Source organism: Coffea arabica, chromosome 7e (assembly GCF_036785885.1).
Source record: "Coffea arabica cultivar ET-39 chromosome 7e, Coffea Arabica ET-39 HiFi, whole genome shotgun sequence".
Taxonomy (NCBI): Eukaryota; Viridiplantae; Streptophyta; class Magnoliopsida; order Gentianales; family Rubiaceae; genus Coffea; species Coffea arabica.
In genome coordinates this window covers 16,340,838-16,358,301 of record NC_092323.1, presented here as the reverse complement: position 1 = coordinate 16,358,301, position 17,464 = coordinate 16,340,838, and the positions used below count along the sequence as shown (strand labels likewise).

General features: G+C 34.8%; 3 protein-coding genes across 3 annotated transcripts; 2 read left to right on the top strand and 1 right to left on the bottom strand.

The window, feature by feature from the left end:
- The first annotated feature begins 1,629 nt into the window (after positions 1–1,629).
- Positions 1,630–2,373, top strand: LOC140011254 (uncharacterized). The gene has a single exon (XM_072060029.1). The coding sequence runs from the start codon at positions 1,630–1,632 to the stop codon at positions 2,371–2,373; it is 744 nt and encodes a 247-aa protein (XP_071916130.1).
- A 180-nt stretch (positions 2,374–2,553) lies between these two features.
- LOC140011253 (uncharacterized) lies at positions 2,554–4,446 on the top strand. Its single transcript, XM_072060027.1, has 2 exons — positions 2,554–3,025; positions 3,770–4,446. Exons 1-2 carry the CDS (start codon positions 2,554–2,556, stop codon positions 4,444–4,446), a joined length of 1,149 nt encoding a protein of 382 aa, XP_071916128.1.
- Positions 4,447–9,600: 5,154 nt separating this feature from the next.
- LOC113702214 (uncharacterized) lies at positions 9,601–17,013 on the bottom strand. Its single transcript, XM_072058690.1, has 7 exons — positions 16,969–17,013; positions 15,058–15,447; positions 14,032–14,514; positions 13,792–13,941; positions 13,314–13,466; positions 10,911–11,383; positions 9,601–10,475 (listed from the first exon to the last, which is right to left on the bottom strand). Exons 1-7 carry the CDS (start codon positions 16,982–16,984, stop codon positions 9,828–9,830), a joined length of 2,313 nt encoding a protein of 770 aa, XP_071914791.1. The 5' UTR covers positions 16,985–17,013; the 3' UTR covers positions 9,601–9,827.
- Positions 17,014–17,464: the final 451 nt, after the last annotated feature.

Genomic DNA, 17,464 nt, shown 5'->3' with positions numbered 1-17,464 from the left:
TCTTGTTATTGGAAGATTTTATGCTGACATAACAATCAAAATTCAAATTTTATACTGACATGATGATTAAAATTCGTAAAAAGTAAGACAAAAAAAAATGCACAATGGCTATTGTTCTTAGATTGTTTTCCTTATCACTGAATAAGAGTGCATAATATTGTTCTTCATTATATACAAGTCAGTGATCATTATTAAAACATTTACCCTGGAATTTGATGTAAAAGTAAAGTAGAACTGGAAAAAGGACACTGACATGAATGGATCCATCTTTTCCAGGAAACAAGTTTGGTTCCACTAGGAAATGCAGATGGCTCGTGAGCCAGTAACTGGAGAGCATAGTAACCATTATGATCTGGGGTGACACCAAGTTTTGGATATTGTTGAAGTAGCATTGAAGCAACATCTGTAGCAATCAGAAAGGGGTTAGGGGCACATATATTGAAGAAGGGTTTGATGCAGATTGGTATATTGCCTCTTACATCCACAATCTTACCATACATTTCTGCTCTAATCAGGGAATTAATCAGTGTAGCACCATTCTTACCCCCCTCTGGACTAAATAACTCCTTTGGTGTCACCGAGTATAGATAATTAACCATATGCTTGTGACCATACAAAGCAGCCACGATGACAAGAAGCGGCCCATCATAAAGTTGATTTTCCTTGCTAAGTAGACTATCATTTTTTTCCACGATTGCCCTTTCCAACTTTTTTTCACCACTGATTGCAGCAAGAGTAAGGGCTGTGCATCCATAGTCATTAACCATTTCCAAGTCAGCTGGTTGCATTCTACTCAAAAGCTCCTTTGCAATTTTCATGTGTCCATTTACAATAGCAAATTGAAGTGCAGTTTCTCCCTGTGTTGAAATTATGGCTCTAACAGAGTCTGGAGCTTGATCAAGGAGACTTTTCGTGAGACCAAAATCGCCTGTTGCAATTGCTATGTACAAGGGCCTATAGCGAAGGTACTCTTTGTTGAAAAAATAGCTATATCCATTGTAGAGTGAATGAGAAAATTTGTTCTCATAATGGCACTCTTGAAAGAATCCAGAATAATTATCTATCATTCATTCATGTATATAGGATTCATGTGTATTAATTATTGATACATGATTTTGGATAGGATACATGTACTTAATACATGATTTTGGAGTTATCTTATTGAGATACATGTATGTACATGAATGTGGTCCTTTGATAAACGTGAAGATAATTATCTGGAATTTAACACTTGTTGCCAATTTCTAACAGTCACCCTTAGCCAGCATCTATAAATATCTCTTTTTGTTTCAAAAGAAGGCGCGCTCTCTCTCTCTTTTTCCTTCTTGCATCTTCATCTTTTATAGTGTTCCATATTGTTCTAGTTCGAGTTCGCTGTGGTGAAGAAAGTTTGGTGCTGACATATTCACCTTTAATCCGTTGTATCCTGGGAGACAGACGCCTACTCAACCTCGAGCACTCTACCTGGAGGGGGCGAATCTGTTTTAAGAAAATTGTACTCACAAGCCTCGGATTGTTATTATTGTTATTTTCGATTATTACTTTCTTTCTAGGTTATATTTATTCTTCTCTTTTGTATCGGCCTATTTTATTATTTCACTAACAATCTTAAAATAGACTCGGTTCTCAATGGCTGACAATACAGGAAGAGAAACCAACACATCTACTTTTGATGCCTCTGCCTCTGGCACAATTGTGAAACAACCTGAAGGAAAGATTACTCCTATGGTTTCTACCAACCATAGTGAGAAACCTGAGAAGTTCCATGGCTCGAACTTCAAGACATGGCAACAAAAGATGTTGTTCTATTTGACAACATTGAATCTCTCGAGATTCTTAAGTGAGGATGCTCCAAAGCTGCCTGAAGGCTTAACTGATGCACAAGCTGTCAATGCTATTGATGCTTGGAAGCACTCCGATTTCCTTTGTCGAAATTATGTCATGAACTGCTTGCATGACTCGCTGTATAACGTGTATCAAATACATAAGACGGCGAAGGCATTGTGGGAATCCTTAGATCGAAAATATAAAACCGAAGATGCTGGGGCAAAGAAATTTGTCGTTGAAAAATTTCTAGACTATAAAATGGTGGATTCCAAAACTGTTATCAGTCAAGTGCAAGAAATTCAGATTATCTTGCATGAGATTCTAGCTGAAGGTATGATTTTGAGTGAAACCTTTCAAGTAGCTGCTGTTATTGAGAAGCTACCTCCTGGGTGGAAGGATTTCAAGAACTATCTCAAGTACAAGCGCAAAGAGATGAGTATAGAGGACCTTATTGTTAGACTTCGAATTGAAGAAGACAACAGGGGTTCTGATTGCAAGGCAACAACTTCTGTTGATGCTAAAGCAAATATTGTGGAGTATAAGTAAGGGCAAAACTCCAAAGGCAAAAAGCCAACTCGAAATCTTTGGGTAAAAGGGAAAATCTCTAAGCAGAAATTCCAAGGGAAGTGCTTCAACTGTGACAAAAAAGGTCACAAGTCCACTGAATGTAAGCTTCCAAAGAAGAAGAAGCATGAAGCAAACTTGCTTGATAGAATCGGGGGAGACATGGAAAACATGAACCTGACTGCTATGGTTTCTGAAGTAAATATGATAGGGTCAAATCCGAAAGAATGGTGGATTGACACTGGAGCTACAAGACATGTTTGCACAAACAAAGACTTGTTTACTACCTTCGAAAAAGTTGAAGGTGAAAAAATGTTCATGGGGAACTCTGCCTCATCTGCTATTGAAGGTCAAGGGAAGGTGTTGCTAAAGATGACTTCTAGCAAAACATTGACTTTGAACGATGTCCTGTATGTGCCAGAAATCCGCAAGAACCTTGTTTCTGGATCATTGCTGAACAAGCATGGCTTTCGCATGATTTTTGAATCGGATAAAGTTATATTATCCAAATCTGGGATGTATGTAGGGAAAGCATATACAACCGATGGGTTGTTCAAATTGAATGTAATGACCATTGTGAATAATAAGAATAAGTCTTCTGCTTATTTGATTGAGTCTTCCAATTTATGGCATGGTAGACTAGGTTATGTTAATTATGATACTTTGCGTAGACTAATTAACTTGGATCATATTCCTTCCTTTCACATCAATTCAAACCATAAATGCGAGATTTACGTAGAAGCAAAATTAACAATGTCATCTTTTCAAACAATTGAAAGAAACACCGAACCCCTTGAATTGATTCACACAGATGTCTGTGATTTGAAATTTGTTCAAACAAGAGGTGGTAATAAATATTTTATCACTTTCATTGATGATTGCACAAAATACTGTTATTTGTATTTACTCAAAAGTAAAGATGAAGCCATAGAAAAATTCATTCTATACAAGAATGAAGTTGAAAATCAACTTAACCGGAGAATTCAAAGGTTAAGAAGTGATAGAGGTGGTGAATATGAAACACCTATTGGTGATTATTGTGCAAAATATGGAATTGTTCATGAAGTAACTGCACCTTACTCACCACAATCGAATGGTGTTGCTGAACGGAAAAATCGCACACTAAAAAAAATGATGAATGCGATGTTACTAAGTTCAGGATTGCCACAAAATATGTGGGGTGAAGCTATTTTGTCAAGCAATTACCTTTTAAATAGGGTACCCCGAAAAAAACAAGATTAAACTCCTTATGAGTTATGGAAAGGTAGGAGACAATCTTACAAATTCTTGAAAGTGTGGGGGTGTCTTGCAAAAGTAGCTATTCCAGCACCAAAGAGAATAAAGATAGGTCCTAGAACTGTGGACTGTATCTTTATAGGCTATGCACATAATAGTGCTGCTTATCGATTTCTTGTGTATAATTCAGAAATTTCGGATATACACAAAAATACGATAATGGAATCAAGGAATGCTTCATTCTTTGAAGATGTGTTTCCTTGTAAATCGAATGGTGCATCAAGTTCATCAAAACGAACACATGAAGTTATGAATCAAGAAAAACATGATCATGACTTGATTCAACAAGATGAACCGAGACGTAGCAAAAGGGCTAGAGTGGAAAAATCGTTTGGAGATGATTTTACAACTTTTCTATTAGAAAAGGAACCACAAACCTATACAGAAGCTGTAAGTTCTTCTGAAGGATTTTTGTGGAAAGAAGCAATAAAAAGTGAGGTTGATTCTATCTTACAGAATCATACATGGGAGTTAGTGGATCTTGCTCCTGGTTGTAGACCTTTAGGGTCCAAATGGATCTTTAAAAGGAAAATGAAACCTGATGGCTCTGTCGATAAGTACAAAGCCAGACTTGTAATCAAAGGATACAAGCAACAAGAAGGTTTGGATTATTTTGATACTTATTCTCTTGTTACGAGAATAAATTCTATCAGAATAATTCTTGCTATCGCTGCATTAAGAAATTTGGAGATACATCAAATTGATGTAAAGACGGCTTTCTTAAATGGTGATTTAGATAAAGAAATCTACATGGAGTAACCTGAGGGTTTCATAACTCCGGAAAAAGGAAATAAAGTTTGCAAATTAGTCAAATCATTGTATGGACTAAAACAAGCGCCAAAGAAATGGCATGAAAAGTTCGACAATGCAATGATAACTAATGGATACAAAATAAATGAGTGTGACAAATGTGTCTACACTAAAGAAACAGAACATGGCTATGTCATTTTATGTCTTTATGTAGATGACATACTTATTGTTGGTAGTAATGACAAAATGGTTAAGTCTACCAAAGACATGTTGAATTCAAAATTTGACATGAAAGATATGGGGCTCGCTGATGTAATTTTAGGAGTTAAAATTACAAGAATATCAGACGGGTTGGTCTTGAGCCAAACTCATTATGTGGACAAGATTCTAGAAAAATTCAATAAGAATGATTTTGGAATTGCAAGAACTCCATTAGACAATAGTTTCCATCTATCTAAGAATAGAGGAGAGAGTATTTCTCAAGTAGAATACTCAAGAATCATTGGCAGTCTAATGTATTTAATAAGTTGTACTAGACCTGACATTGCATATGCAGTAAGCAAATTGAGCAGATTTACAAGCAATCCGAGTGCTAATCATTGGAAAGCAATTTTAAGGGTACTCAAATACCTACGGTACACTCGGAACTTTGGACTGCATTACACTAGATACCCTGCTGTTTTAGAAGGGTATGCTGATGCAAATTGGATATCTGATATAAAAGATTCAAAGTCCACAAGTGGGTATGTGTTCACACTTGCCGGTGGGGCAGTATCCTGGAAGTCTTCTAAACAAACTATTGTAGCTAGATCTACAATGGAATCTGAGTTCATTGCCTTGGACAAATATGGAGAAGAAGCTGAATGGCTCCACCATTTCCTTGAAGACATTCCAAAATGGGAAAAACCTGTGCCACCAATATGTATTCACTGTGATAATCAATCAGCAATTGGAAGAGCACAGAATAACATATATAATGGTAAGTCTAAACATATACGTCGTAGGCATAATACCATTAGACAACTACTCTCAACAGGAGAACATCTCTCCTGGGCATCTCGTCTAGGACAGAACAAGCACCTGTCAAACTCCCACATTTCTCATACATGGCTATTAGACCATTCCCGACATATAAATTTCCATCAAGATTCATTTTCAAGACTTGGGTATGAACTTGCAAGCCAACCCGCAGATCCATAGAGGCAAAGCAAGCTTTTAGAATGCAAGGGAATGTATAATAATCAAGGTTCGTGTTACTCGAATTCATGCTCTTAAACATGAAGAGAGCATCATGATAAAGATGGTTGTTGACGTAGCTTCTAATCATAACATTAAAAATCACGACATTTCTCTCAGGAATTCTATCGAATATCTGGCAGGTAATACTGGTTTGGCCACGAGAAGCATAGGCTCGCATCAACTTGTGCCAAAGGAAATGCAAGAGTTGAGGTTTAGATGTAAGATGATCCTGCAGTGGATTTTTTTCAAGGTTCTAATATCTAGCCATTTGTCTAAGACTTGACTGTAAGAAGCGGCCTCCGAAGGGACCGTGGCAGTGGGCAGGAGTAGTGCTTTTGACAGGCAGTTGAAAACTGGCGGAAAACATGAAGGGGAATTCCAATGGATTTCATGAATTAAAGCGTGCATCGGTGCATGGATGCAAATTACTTCCTCCTAGGAAGAAGTACGATTACGGCCATCTATTTGCAATTGCCAGGATGAATGTTGTGTTGTAAAAAGGGCAAATATTATTGAATGCAATTTGATGGTTGAAACTAGGAATAAAGGTAAAGCAAAGGAATAGTAAATTAATACTCCAGTAATTAACAGCAGATAAAGTCCTGTGTTGACGAAATAGAACACGGGTACTTGGAATAGGTACTTGGAGATCTCTCTCCTGTTCTTCTCTGGAATTATCATGGTTGTTGTTGAGAATTGGGAAGATGGAGGAGAAGGAGCACGACGATGATGGAGAGAGAGGCAGAGAGATAACAAAATGAACACTAGGCGGCCTCCGGTGACCCGATTGTGCAGCAGCTCCTCCTCCTGATTAGGGATTTTTGTTGCACCGATCTAGGGATTTTTACTATCTGCAACTCCACAAAATCTACACAAATCTTTTGGGTAGCTCAAATTAGGGATGAAAATGGTAGCCCAAAGTGATTTTTTGGATAATTTCAGCAAGATGGCAGTGAAGAGAAGAAGAAGATGATAGTGTCCAAAACTGGCAAGAAGAGGGAAAGAAATTTTTGTCTGAAATTTTTGCGAAGTGTTGTGAGTGTTTTTATCAAACAAAGCCAAAACTATGTTGTTTCTGCTTCTTTTGTTCACCCGCTGTACTTCTTCAATTTTCAGCTTCCCGCTTCCATTTTAGCTAAGACCAAAAAATAACACTTTCATCCTCTTTTGGTACGGCTAATTGATCAAATTATTGTTCGAAAAAAAAATTGCAACAATAAGGTTATTATTTTGAGCTTTTTTACTTCACAAGTTGTATCTGGAACTTTATTTGTTACACTAAAACTTTGAAAATTTAGTGTTTTTGGATAATTTAGTGTTTTTGGAATATTTAGTGTCTTATTATGTTTATGATTCAAAAAAAATTTTTAATGCAAATATTTTTGGTATTAATTTAATAATTTTATTAATTATGTACGAAATTGTGGTCTGACAAGACCTCACAATCTGTTTAGTTGATCAATTAACCAAAATAGTTTGCTAATACATGCATGAAACACTAAATGTATTTGGTACAAATACCGATTTATAAACCATAAATAATGTGACTATTGTAATTAATAATAAACTCCAACCATGCTATTGTCAAGATTTTACTTAATTTCATGTTGAATTTTATTGTTCTTTGCCATTACTTTTACACTATGCTAGTCAATAATTTTTCATGTGTTGTCAAGGCAATAGATAGGGAATCCATGATATTTTTTTACCTTAGCTAAGTTTGGTACAAGTTATTAACTAAGGTTGGAACAATTTTAAAAATATGTATATATATTTTATTACAATATCTTTCTCATTTTGTAAATGAAAAACATCAAGTAAAATGTAAAGGATAGGGTGCCATAATAGAATTAATGAAATCGGTTTATCACATACGAGACTAAATTGTAAAAGATAAGGTGTCATGATAGAGTTAATGGAATCAGTTTATTACATATGGGGCTAAAATGTAAAATTTAGGGTGTCATAATAAGATTAATAAAATTTATTTATTACATATAAGCCACATTGAAAAAATTAGGGTGGCATAGTAGAAATAATGAAAGTGAGTTAGGAAAAAACACTTTAAAAATATGTTTATGATTCTAAAAAAGATATATTAATGCAAATATTTTTGTATCAATTTAATAATTTTATCAATTATGCACGAATTGTGGTCTGACAAGACCAAACAATCTGTTTAGTTAATTAAATAACCAAAATGGTTTACTAATACATGCATGAAACACTAAATCTATTTGATACATATACTGATTCATAAACCATAAACAATTTGATTATTGTAAATTGTAATACATAACAAACTCTGGTCATCAAATTGTCAAGATTTTTACTTAATTTCATATTAAATTTTATTATTCTGTTCCATTATTTTCACACTATGTGAATCAGTAATTTCCCATATGTTGTCAAGAGAACTAAATAAAGAATTCATGATATTTTTTAACTTTATAACAAGGTATTAGCTATGTTTGGAATAATTGAAAAATAGGTAAACATTGTTTTTTACAATATATTCCTCATTTTGCTAATGATAAACACAACTTAAAGTGTAAAAGCATAGGGTGGCATAATAAAATTAATAAAAATTTTCTTTATCACATACGAGACTAAATTACAAAAGATAAGGTGTCATGGTAGAGTTATAATGAGATTAGTTTACCAAATACGGGGCTAAAATGTAAAAGTTCGAGTATCATAATATAATTAATTAAATTTACTTGCAGCGTATGGGCCATATAGAAAAAATTAAGGTGGTATATGGGGTTAAAATATAAAAGTTAGGGTGTCATGGTAGAATTAATAAAATTTGTTTACAACACATGGGTCATATTGAAAAAATTAAGATGGTATATGGGGTCAAAATGTAAAAGTTAGGGTGTCATAGTTGAATTAATAAAATTTATTTACAACACATGGGCCATATTCAAAAAATTAAGATGGTATATGGGGTTAAAATGTAAAAGTTAGGGTGTCATAGCAAAATTAATAAAATTTATTTACAACACATGGGCCATATTAAAAAAATTAAGGTGGTATATGGGGTCAAAATATAAAAGTTAGGGTGTCATGGTAGAATTAATAAAACTTATTTACAACATATGGGCCATATTGAAAATATTAGGGTGACATAGTAGAATTAGCGAAAGTGAGATGGGAATAAATGATTTGGACAGTGATGACTAGTTGTTGTCACTAATTTAGAACTGGCAACCATATTGTGACGATATTTTAAGTTGTCACTGTAGGACGAGTTTTAATGACAACATGTTTTCTAGTCATCACAACGGTGATCTCCTACCACACTGGATAGTTGCGCGCCATCCATATTGTGACGACTTATCTCGTGTTGTCACTGTTGACGGGTGAACCCACGATCAAGTATGACGATATTAAAAGTCATCACTAAAGTTTTCAATTGTGACAACTTTCTCTCTTGTCGCAGAGAATATTGTCACAAAAGGTCAAATTTCTTGTAGTGAAAATAATTAGAAAAACTCATTAAAGCTAACAAAAAATTCATAGAATGACTTAAAGGAGAATAATAAATTATTCAAAAAGTTAAAAATTTTAACTAAAAAGACAAAAAAGAGAACATTTAGGTTATCCAAATTTAATAGAAAAGCAAAAATATTGATACTATTACAAAATAAAAAAAAATGCTCTGGAGACAAAGAATGCTTTATTACTTGTGCAATTGTGTTGGTTACTTAAAAGAGAACTTTTTTTTTTTTTTGTCTCAATTACATTTATTCCTTCAAAACAAGTGATTTTCTAAAATTTTAAGAAAAAAATCTAAAAGTATCATATTCGCGTGCAAAGCGTGCACATGATCCATTACTAGTGAGTAAGACAACCCGGCAAAGCCAATTAAAATAGTGTCAACGCTAAATATTAGGCAGTAGTATTTGATGTGGCAAACAATCAAAAGCAAACCATAGGCATGATTTATTGATAGCTCAAGGAATCCACAGAATCAAAGGAATCTGTAGAATTCCAGCACAAGCTGGAAACAAAACAAAAGAGTCAAAACAACTAGATGTTGCCTACAAGATCTATTTAAAACATTACACTGAAGGATTATTTATTTAAAAACAACTTCTTGAAGCAAACTACTGGAAGTGAAATACAGATACGCAGCAGAATGGAGATCAGATTGTAGTAGTAGTGTCGGTTTCAAAACTATAGAGCTTCTTTTTAGGTTTTTCGAAGATGCCATGTCCGTAAGTGCGACTGATCATCTCAACCAGAAGAGGGAATTGCAACAATGAGTAAAGAGCTATTGGAATAACAGAGAAAACCATGATTGGGTAGGAAATCCAAGCTACTTGTGTGATCAGCATCAGATAGAGAGCAGTACCAAATGATGCCATCATGGTGACTATCGAGACGAACAAGCACGTGATTCCAAATATTAGCTTTGTGGGCAAGGACTTGAGAAAATCTCCTTCTGCATAACGTGCGGTGAGAATCCCCAAGAACATTAGAATTGATGTCGAAGAAGTGAACAGCGACAGTGCATTTGATGCCATAAAAATCAAAAATGCTTTTGATTGAGTTTCTAGCATGACAGGGAGCCCTGTTTTACTATCATTACCACCTGGAACTGTGAAAGCTGTTGTAAACATGACTGCAGCGATGAGAGTTCCCACAATCATACTTGATCCTGCCGTATTTTTCATCCATCTTTCTCCCTCCTTAGCCAGCACCTTATGCTCTTCAGTAAAGAGTTCAGAAGGTGTTTTATTATAGGCATTACGTTGTTCCTTCATCCTTGGTTGTACAATACTCTCAACTTCCTGCAAACTAATTCACGTCAGGACGAGTCTCTCACTAGGACAATACAAGTAAATAAAGAATCTTGCTGCTGTTATGTCTCTATTTCATGACGCAGTGACATGAGTTGCAACATAGAGATAGTTTGGCTGTTCTTACGACACCTATAAATGCCGCTATTAGATGCCTGCCACAAGTACATTTGCAGCATTAAAATTGTGCCACATACATTTTTTGTAGCATCATAAAAGCGACTGTCGTATTTGTTATGGGGCATGAGTTTAGGCAACATATCAGAATAATGCCACAAATCTACCGCAAAAACCTTTTTTTGTAGCTGAATGTTGATTTTTCGCGGCATTATTCTGATGACGCATAAAGCCAAAATTCTTGTAGTTTCATGAGACATGAAAACAAAAACATATGACTACGAATTGACTTTGAATTACATTGCTTACCTTAAACCATTGTATTTCCTTTTGCATTTGAAGAGCTGCTCCAGAAATCTTGTCAAGTTGAGACAATGGAGACAACTTGGCTGCTAAATGTAGCAAATTGTTGCCGAAGAAATCATGCCTACATGCTAGTATGCTCTTTCTTGTTTCCAAGGCATTTAAAAAGCTATAAATTTTCTCTTGGCGAAGCAGAATTGCATGTGAAAAAATTGTTCTGCCCTTTCCGTCTCTTTTATATATGATTGTGGTCTTATATTTGAAACTTTTTTCAACGAACTCAATGATTCCTTGCTCAATCGCATCGTATAAAATTTTCATGATATCTATCTCTTCAAGGTCTTTCCTGCTCAATTTCCAGATTTCCTTAAATATGAGCTTCAGGAGTTCAATGGCATCTTTATGAACCAATTTCCTGTCATGACACAAACCAAGGCAACTTAATATCCTCCAACCGAGTCCATGCAAAACCTTCAGCACTGCAAGAAAACAGATACACATAGCATGAATTAAATGAGATGGAAAGCCATTAGTATCATGAATTAAATGAGATGAAACAGAAGTCTAGCAGTTATTTAGTTGCACAACAGCGTAAGGGCATCTAAAACATTGTAAAACTCGACTAAAGAGCCTCTTCACAACTAAACAGACATGAAACTTGCACGCCTGCTTAGTGCATATGAAGCGCCAAATGAGTTGTACAGAAAAAAAAGAGCAGAACTTGTGAACAGATATATGATAGGAATAATGCCTATTGGAATGTACAAAGAATGAAAAGCTCAGAGAAAGATGGTAAGGATAGGAAAGAGTTAACAACTATTTATAAAATTTTCCCAATTTCTTTCATTTTTTCTTCTTTCTCAAACCTTTTCTCAATTTCTCTTGTTTTCTTCTAAATCAAGTTGAAACTCATAAGAATCCGGATCATCAAGTAAGGGAGAGCCAAGAACTACAGCTTTGCCTGCTTACCAAGGTAATTTTAGTGGCCGAGAAAAACGCAACGGATATTCTATCCCATACCCTGTGCCACTTTGTCGCATACTCTCTGTCCCACTTTTTATTATATTGTTATTTCTCCTACATAAATATCATATTTTAATTCTTTTTTGTTTTCTTAAGATTCAATAACTATTAATTAAGTAAAAAATAAATACAACAGCTGCAAAAAAGCAATATATAATACAAAATTAAAAAATACAGCAGAAAATTCATAAAAAATCTCAATTTTTATGCATTTTGATTTTTTGAATTTGCTAAATTTTGTGCATTACTCAATTAATAGTTATTGGATTTTAAGAAAACAAAAAAGAATTAAAATATGATATTTATGAAGGAGAAATAATAATATAATAAAAAATGGGACGGAAAGTGGCACAAGATGTGGGACAGAAGATCCGTTGCACAAGAAAAATAGCTTCGCCTAAAAAAAGTGAAACCCATAAGAATCCTTAAGTTTAGCAATCGTATTTATGCACACATGTGAATGAAAAATCCCTCGTTCTTATCCTTAAAAGGACTTAATCTTTCATCTTTAATAATCTTCTATCTTTTTTTTCCAAAAAAAAAAATCTTTTTTCTTCTTTTATTTTAATAATCTTTTATTCCTACTAGAAAAGGCTCCAAAATGTTGGACTTAATCCTATAAAACTTGAACTTTCCTCTGGCTTCTCCCAGTCATAGATAGCCCAATTCAAAGACGCAAAGGACTGTGAATGGGCCGGATCGGTCTGAGGTCAGCTCCATCGGTCCAAAACATTTGGGATTAAGCCTTAAGTTTTAACTGGTCTAATGATAGCTTGAATCTAAACATAAAGGCCGACTTAATCTTGGGGCTTCATTAGGCTCCGCCCAATTAAGCATCGCCTGAATAATTTTACATGTAAGTGTATATATTTTATAGGGTAAATCTTTTCCTTTTTAGATTTTTTGATAGTGTAAGTAAAAGAGTTAAAATATTAAATTTTTCACTGACAGTATTTACACTATCACATCATTGAATCCATATTTATATGATTCATGACACGTGTAAAAGTCGAATTTCAAATTCAAAGTTTATCAGAATTCAAAGTTATCACTCATTCAAAATTGATAGCGAATACACTATCAGAACATAATATAGAAGATTAATACTATTTTATGGGTCGTGCTGCAGTGAAGACAAGTTATTGGATTTTAAGAAAATAAAAAAGAACTACAATATGATATTTATAAAGAAGAAATAGCAGTATAATAAAAAATAGAATAGAGAGTAAGACAGAAGATCCGTTGCGAAATACAACACACTCCATTTTGTCATCTAGCTACAGCAAAAATTGAGAGAAAAAAGAAAAGCTAGGGAGAAGATTCCTAACCCAAAAATGTTTTGCAACAGAAGGAATTTTGGAAGACGAAATTTGATATTTGACATACCAAAGCTAGTAATCTGTAGGCCCCGATTTCCTGTCAAATTCGTTTCATCATCAGTAATCTCAATGCTGTGGTCTTCAATCATGCTTGCTTTTGTTGTCTGATCATCTTTAGCAGAATCTGCTGGACTCCCCCATGGAGAATGTTCCATTAGACCTGGGGCATAAATACAGAGTATAAGTAGCAGTCTCCAACACTAGTACACAATTACTATATGCGGCAAGTTGGTATTCTTGTTATTGGAAGATTTTATGCTGAGATAACAATCAAAATTCAAATTTCATACTGATATGGCAATTAAAATTCGTAGAAAGTAAGAAAAAAAATGCACAATGGCTATTATTCTTAGATTGTTTTCCTTCTCACTGAATTAGAGTGCATAATATTGTTCTTCATTATATACAAGTCAGTGATCATTATTAAAACATTTACCCTGGAATTTGATGTAAAAGTAAAGTAGAACTGGAAAAAGGACACTAACATGAATGGATCCATCTTTTCCAGGAAACAAGTTTGGTTCCACTAGGAAATGCGGATGGCTTGTGAGCCAGTAACTGGAGAGCATAGTCACCATTACGATCTGGGGTGACACCAAGTTTTGGATATCGTCGAAGTAGCATTAAAGCAACATCTGTAGCAATCAGAAAGGGGTTAGGGGCACATATATTGAAGAAGGGTTTGATGCAGATTGGTATATTGCCTCTTGCATCCACAATCTTACCATACATTTCTGCTGTTATCAGGGAATTAAGCAGTGTAGCACCATTCTTACCCTCCTCTGGGCGAAATAACTCTATTGGTGTCACCGAGTATAGATAATCAACCATATGCTTTTGACCATACAAAGCAGCCACTATGACAGGAAGCTGCCCATCGATAAGGTCACTCTCCTTGATAAGAAGCCCGTCATTTTTTTCCACGATTGTTTTTGCCAACCTTGTTACACCACGGATTGCTGCAAAAGTAAGAGCTGTGCATCCATTGTCATTAGCCATATTCAAGTCAGCTGGTTGCATTCTTCTCAACAGCTCCTTTGCAATTTTCATGTGTCCATTTAGAATGGCAAATTGAAGTGCAGTTCCTCTATGTGATGAAATTATGGCCCTAACAGCGCCTGGATCTCGATCAAGGAGACTTTTTGTGCCATCAAAATCGCCTGTTGCAATTGCTATGTACAAGGGCCTATAGCGAAGGTCTTTTGGTCCTGTAAACATTAGAATTTGTTTCGAATAATATCTCTAATATGGTCATCTATCATAATTAATGAGCTCGTAGAAGGCACAATAGAAATCTGAACGAGTATAAAAATTTCAAGAAGTCCAGAAAAAGAGCAATAATAGTGTCATTGGATATTAAGCAATGACTAAATGAAGATTCCAGATGTGGAAGATATATTCTAAGCTTTTGGAAAATTAGGCCTCCCAACTCTGAAGTCTCTGCCATTGTTTGGCACAGCAGAGCTAGATGAATTGGAGTTTTATTTGAAGCAACGTACAGAAAAATTCCCTAGTGAAGAATTGCTTGCTAAATGAGCAAAAGAAAACTAATCAAATGGAATAAGCAAAAAAATAAAGAAAACCTGCAATTGCTGAATCATAACTTTGCTCCGATACCACATGATTGAAAATACTTATCGAATGAACCATAGTGTTCTTAAAATTTGTCGAAGAGAGAAAACTTCTTCAATTCACTTCTAAAATTATATGTGAAACCTTAAACATTTCATAGCAACATGATCGAGAGTTACCTTCTTCTTCAACACGGCTGCTTTCATCTTCAGGATCACCTTTTGCAAATATTTTGTTGGGCTTTAGTTTTACCACCAAATGCTTCCATGCAACTTCCGCAGAAGTGTGAGCTTCCTTAAGTTTAACATATGTGCCTGTTCCACACGAAAGTTGGATGGCATGCAAGGCCAATGCATTCTTCTTCTTCCATTCCTCATGTTCTTGTTTCTTTTCTTCTCCATATTCTTGTCTCTCATCGTTTATAGGATCTTTCTCCCCTCCAGAAACAACACCCCAAAGGCCATGACCAACCAAATAATGCTCCAAGCATCTTTTCCATTCCTCATAGTTCTCCTCAGTGAGCTCCTCAGGAACAATTCCGATTGCTGCTCTACCAATTCTATCATCTCCTGCTTAGATACATAATCTTAAAGGATGCCAATGTCCAAGATATATCGGCGGGTGCACAATTTAATTAAAACACTTACCAGAACTTACAAAGAACATAGATAATAAACAAGTTTATTCCTATTAGTCAAAAAGCAACTAGAATTGGTCCCTTTAGCTTAAACTGTGTGTCAAATTGGAGGACATTAGAGCACTTTTGGAGGCTGTGCTAGAAGGGCTCAAAAAGGGCATTTCCACATAAAGAAAACACATAAAAAGTGAGGTATACGAATTTGCTTTCGTAAGATGTTATGGCTATCTGTTCGAACAATAATCAGAAAACGCTAGACGCAGCTTTGAAAATGCAAAATTAGACCTACCCCAAAACCAAAAAAAAAAAAAAAGAAATGCAAAATTAGGTCATTGTTCAGAAGCATACCAACCAAAGCTAGAGATCTTGAAACCAAGCGGTAAGATGAAATAACGAACCAGTAACAAATTTCCTTTCAATTCGTCAAGAAATAAATGAAGGCATTTGTCCTGAACTTCATTAACTGATTAAACAACCTCACAACCCCATCAGATTTCTTCCTTATTTTGGCCATTTGGAATTATGGACTACGGAAAAGTCAAGAAATACTGCAAGACTAATATACTAAAGTCCCAGTTACTGTTTGCAACAATGGATTCCCAGAAGAGCAGTGAGTTCAACTGATCGTCCTTTCAAGAATTAGCCTCAACTACTCATTTTGACTCTCCCGTGATTCTACATCTAATTAAGGAATGCATGGTGATATTTCACTGTAAATCAAACAGGACTGATTTTGAAGGTGGCCATGCAGAGACATTGACGGCCTCACAATGTACGGTGCAGGCCCCCAAAATGTAGTTACAGACCCACGTCCCACTCCTCGCGGCAGGGTTTAGGCAAAGCTTCATATTCCTATAGTTTTTTTTTTTGTTTCATATTCCTATAGTTACCAAAAGGTTCTGTTTGTTTGGCGGAAAAGTGAAGTAAAATGAGGTAAAGAAAAAGGAACTTTATCACATGTTTGGTTGACAAAAGAGATTCCACGAACTCAACATTACAAGATTTTTTAAATGGGTGCCTATAATTTGTATTAAAAAAATTCTAATGGATGCATCAGGATAACTATTAAAACACCTAAATTACAACTTAACATAGTATATGAATACACATGTACATCAAATCGTTCAGAAACAAATATTAGGGAATAGATTGGTTCTATTGTTAAGAGCGAAATTGGCCATTTTAACAATGGAAAATTTAAGTCATAAGTAGAAAAGTCACTCAATTCAGAAATATGACTTTGCACCTCTTTGGCTGCTTACAATTGATCCAATGGAATGAAAAGAGGAAAAATAGAAAATAGGAAAAAAAAAGAAAAAGAAAAACCAAATGGGGTAAATGGAAAACAGCATGACTTTTATGCTGATCATAAGTGAACAAAATATCACAACTGAGCACTTATATGTAGAATAAAATGAGGGAACCAAAAAAACATGTATTTCTTTGGTCTAACCTGAAACTTTCGTCATCCTTTGACCGTGACTTTTTGTAATTAATAGAGGAAGCGAAACCGTAATGGCGCCCTAAGCATTAATTAGCACCGGTATTTATAGAAGCACACATCAAGTGATTCTGATTAATGGGAATAGCATCTATATACAGTTTATACAACAAAGTGATTCTGATTAATTAATGGGAATAGCTTTTATATGCACTTTAATTAATTAGTGATTCTCATTAATGGGAATAGCATTTATGTACACTTTTGCACTTTTTCTTTCTTGTTATCTACTATCTTGTTTCTGATTAATGACATGATGTAACATAAATTAAAGTGATTATTCGATACAACTGTGATATGCTATTCCCATGTGTTTCACGCAATCAATGCAGATTGATTGATTTTTAGCTAATAAAATTCGAACGAGCTGCTAGTCTTACTTTTTTCATTGTAATTATGATAAGTATTAGTATGATTATTCACAGCTGATTTTTCTTCATTTTATTAT

Bases quoted from the DNA above. Each gene is read 5' to 3' on its own strand.
- LOC113702214 (XM_072058690.1), bottom strand. The intron at 14,515-15,057 runs GTAACTCTCGAT...TAATGTTTACAG, and splicing joins CAGCCGTGTTGAAGAAGAAG to GACCAAAAGACCTTCGCTAT. The intron at 13,467-13,791 runs GTTAGTGTCCTT...TTTATGCCCCAG, and splicing joins GAAAAGATGGATCCATTCAT to GTCTAATGGAACATTCTCCA.
- LOC140011253 (XM_072060027.1), top strand. From the start codon at position 2,554: ATGGAAAACATGAACCTGACTGCTATGGTTTCTGAAGTAAATATGATA. The intron at 3,026-3,769 runs GTAGACTAGGTT...GTATCTTTATAG, and splicing joins GTCTTCCAATTTATGGCATG to GCTATGCACATAATAGTGCT.
- LOC140011254 (XM_072060029.1), top strand. From the start codon at position 1,630: ATGGCTGACAATACAGGAAGAGAAACCAACACATCTACTTTTGATGCC.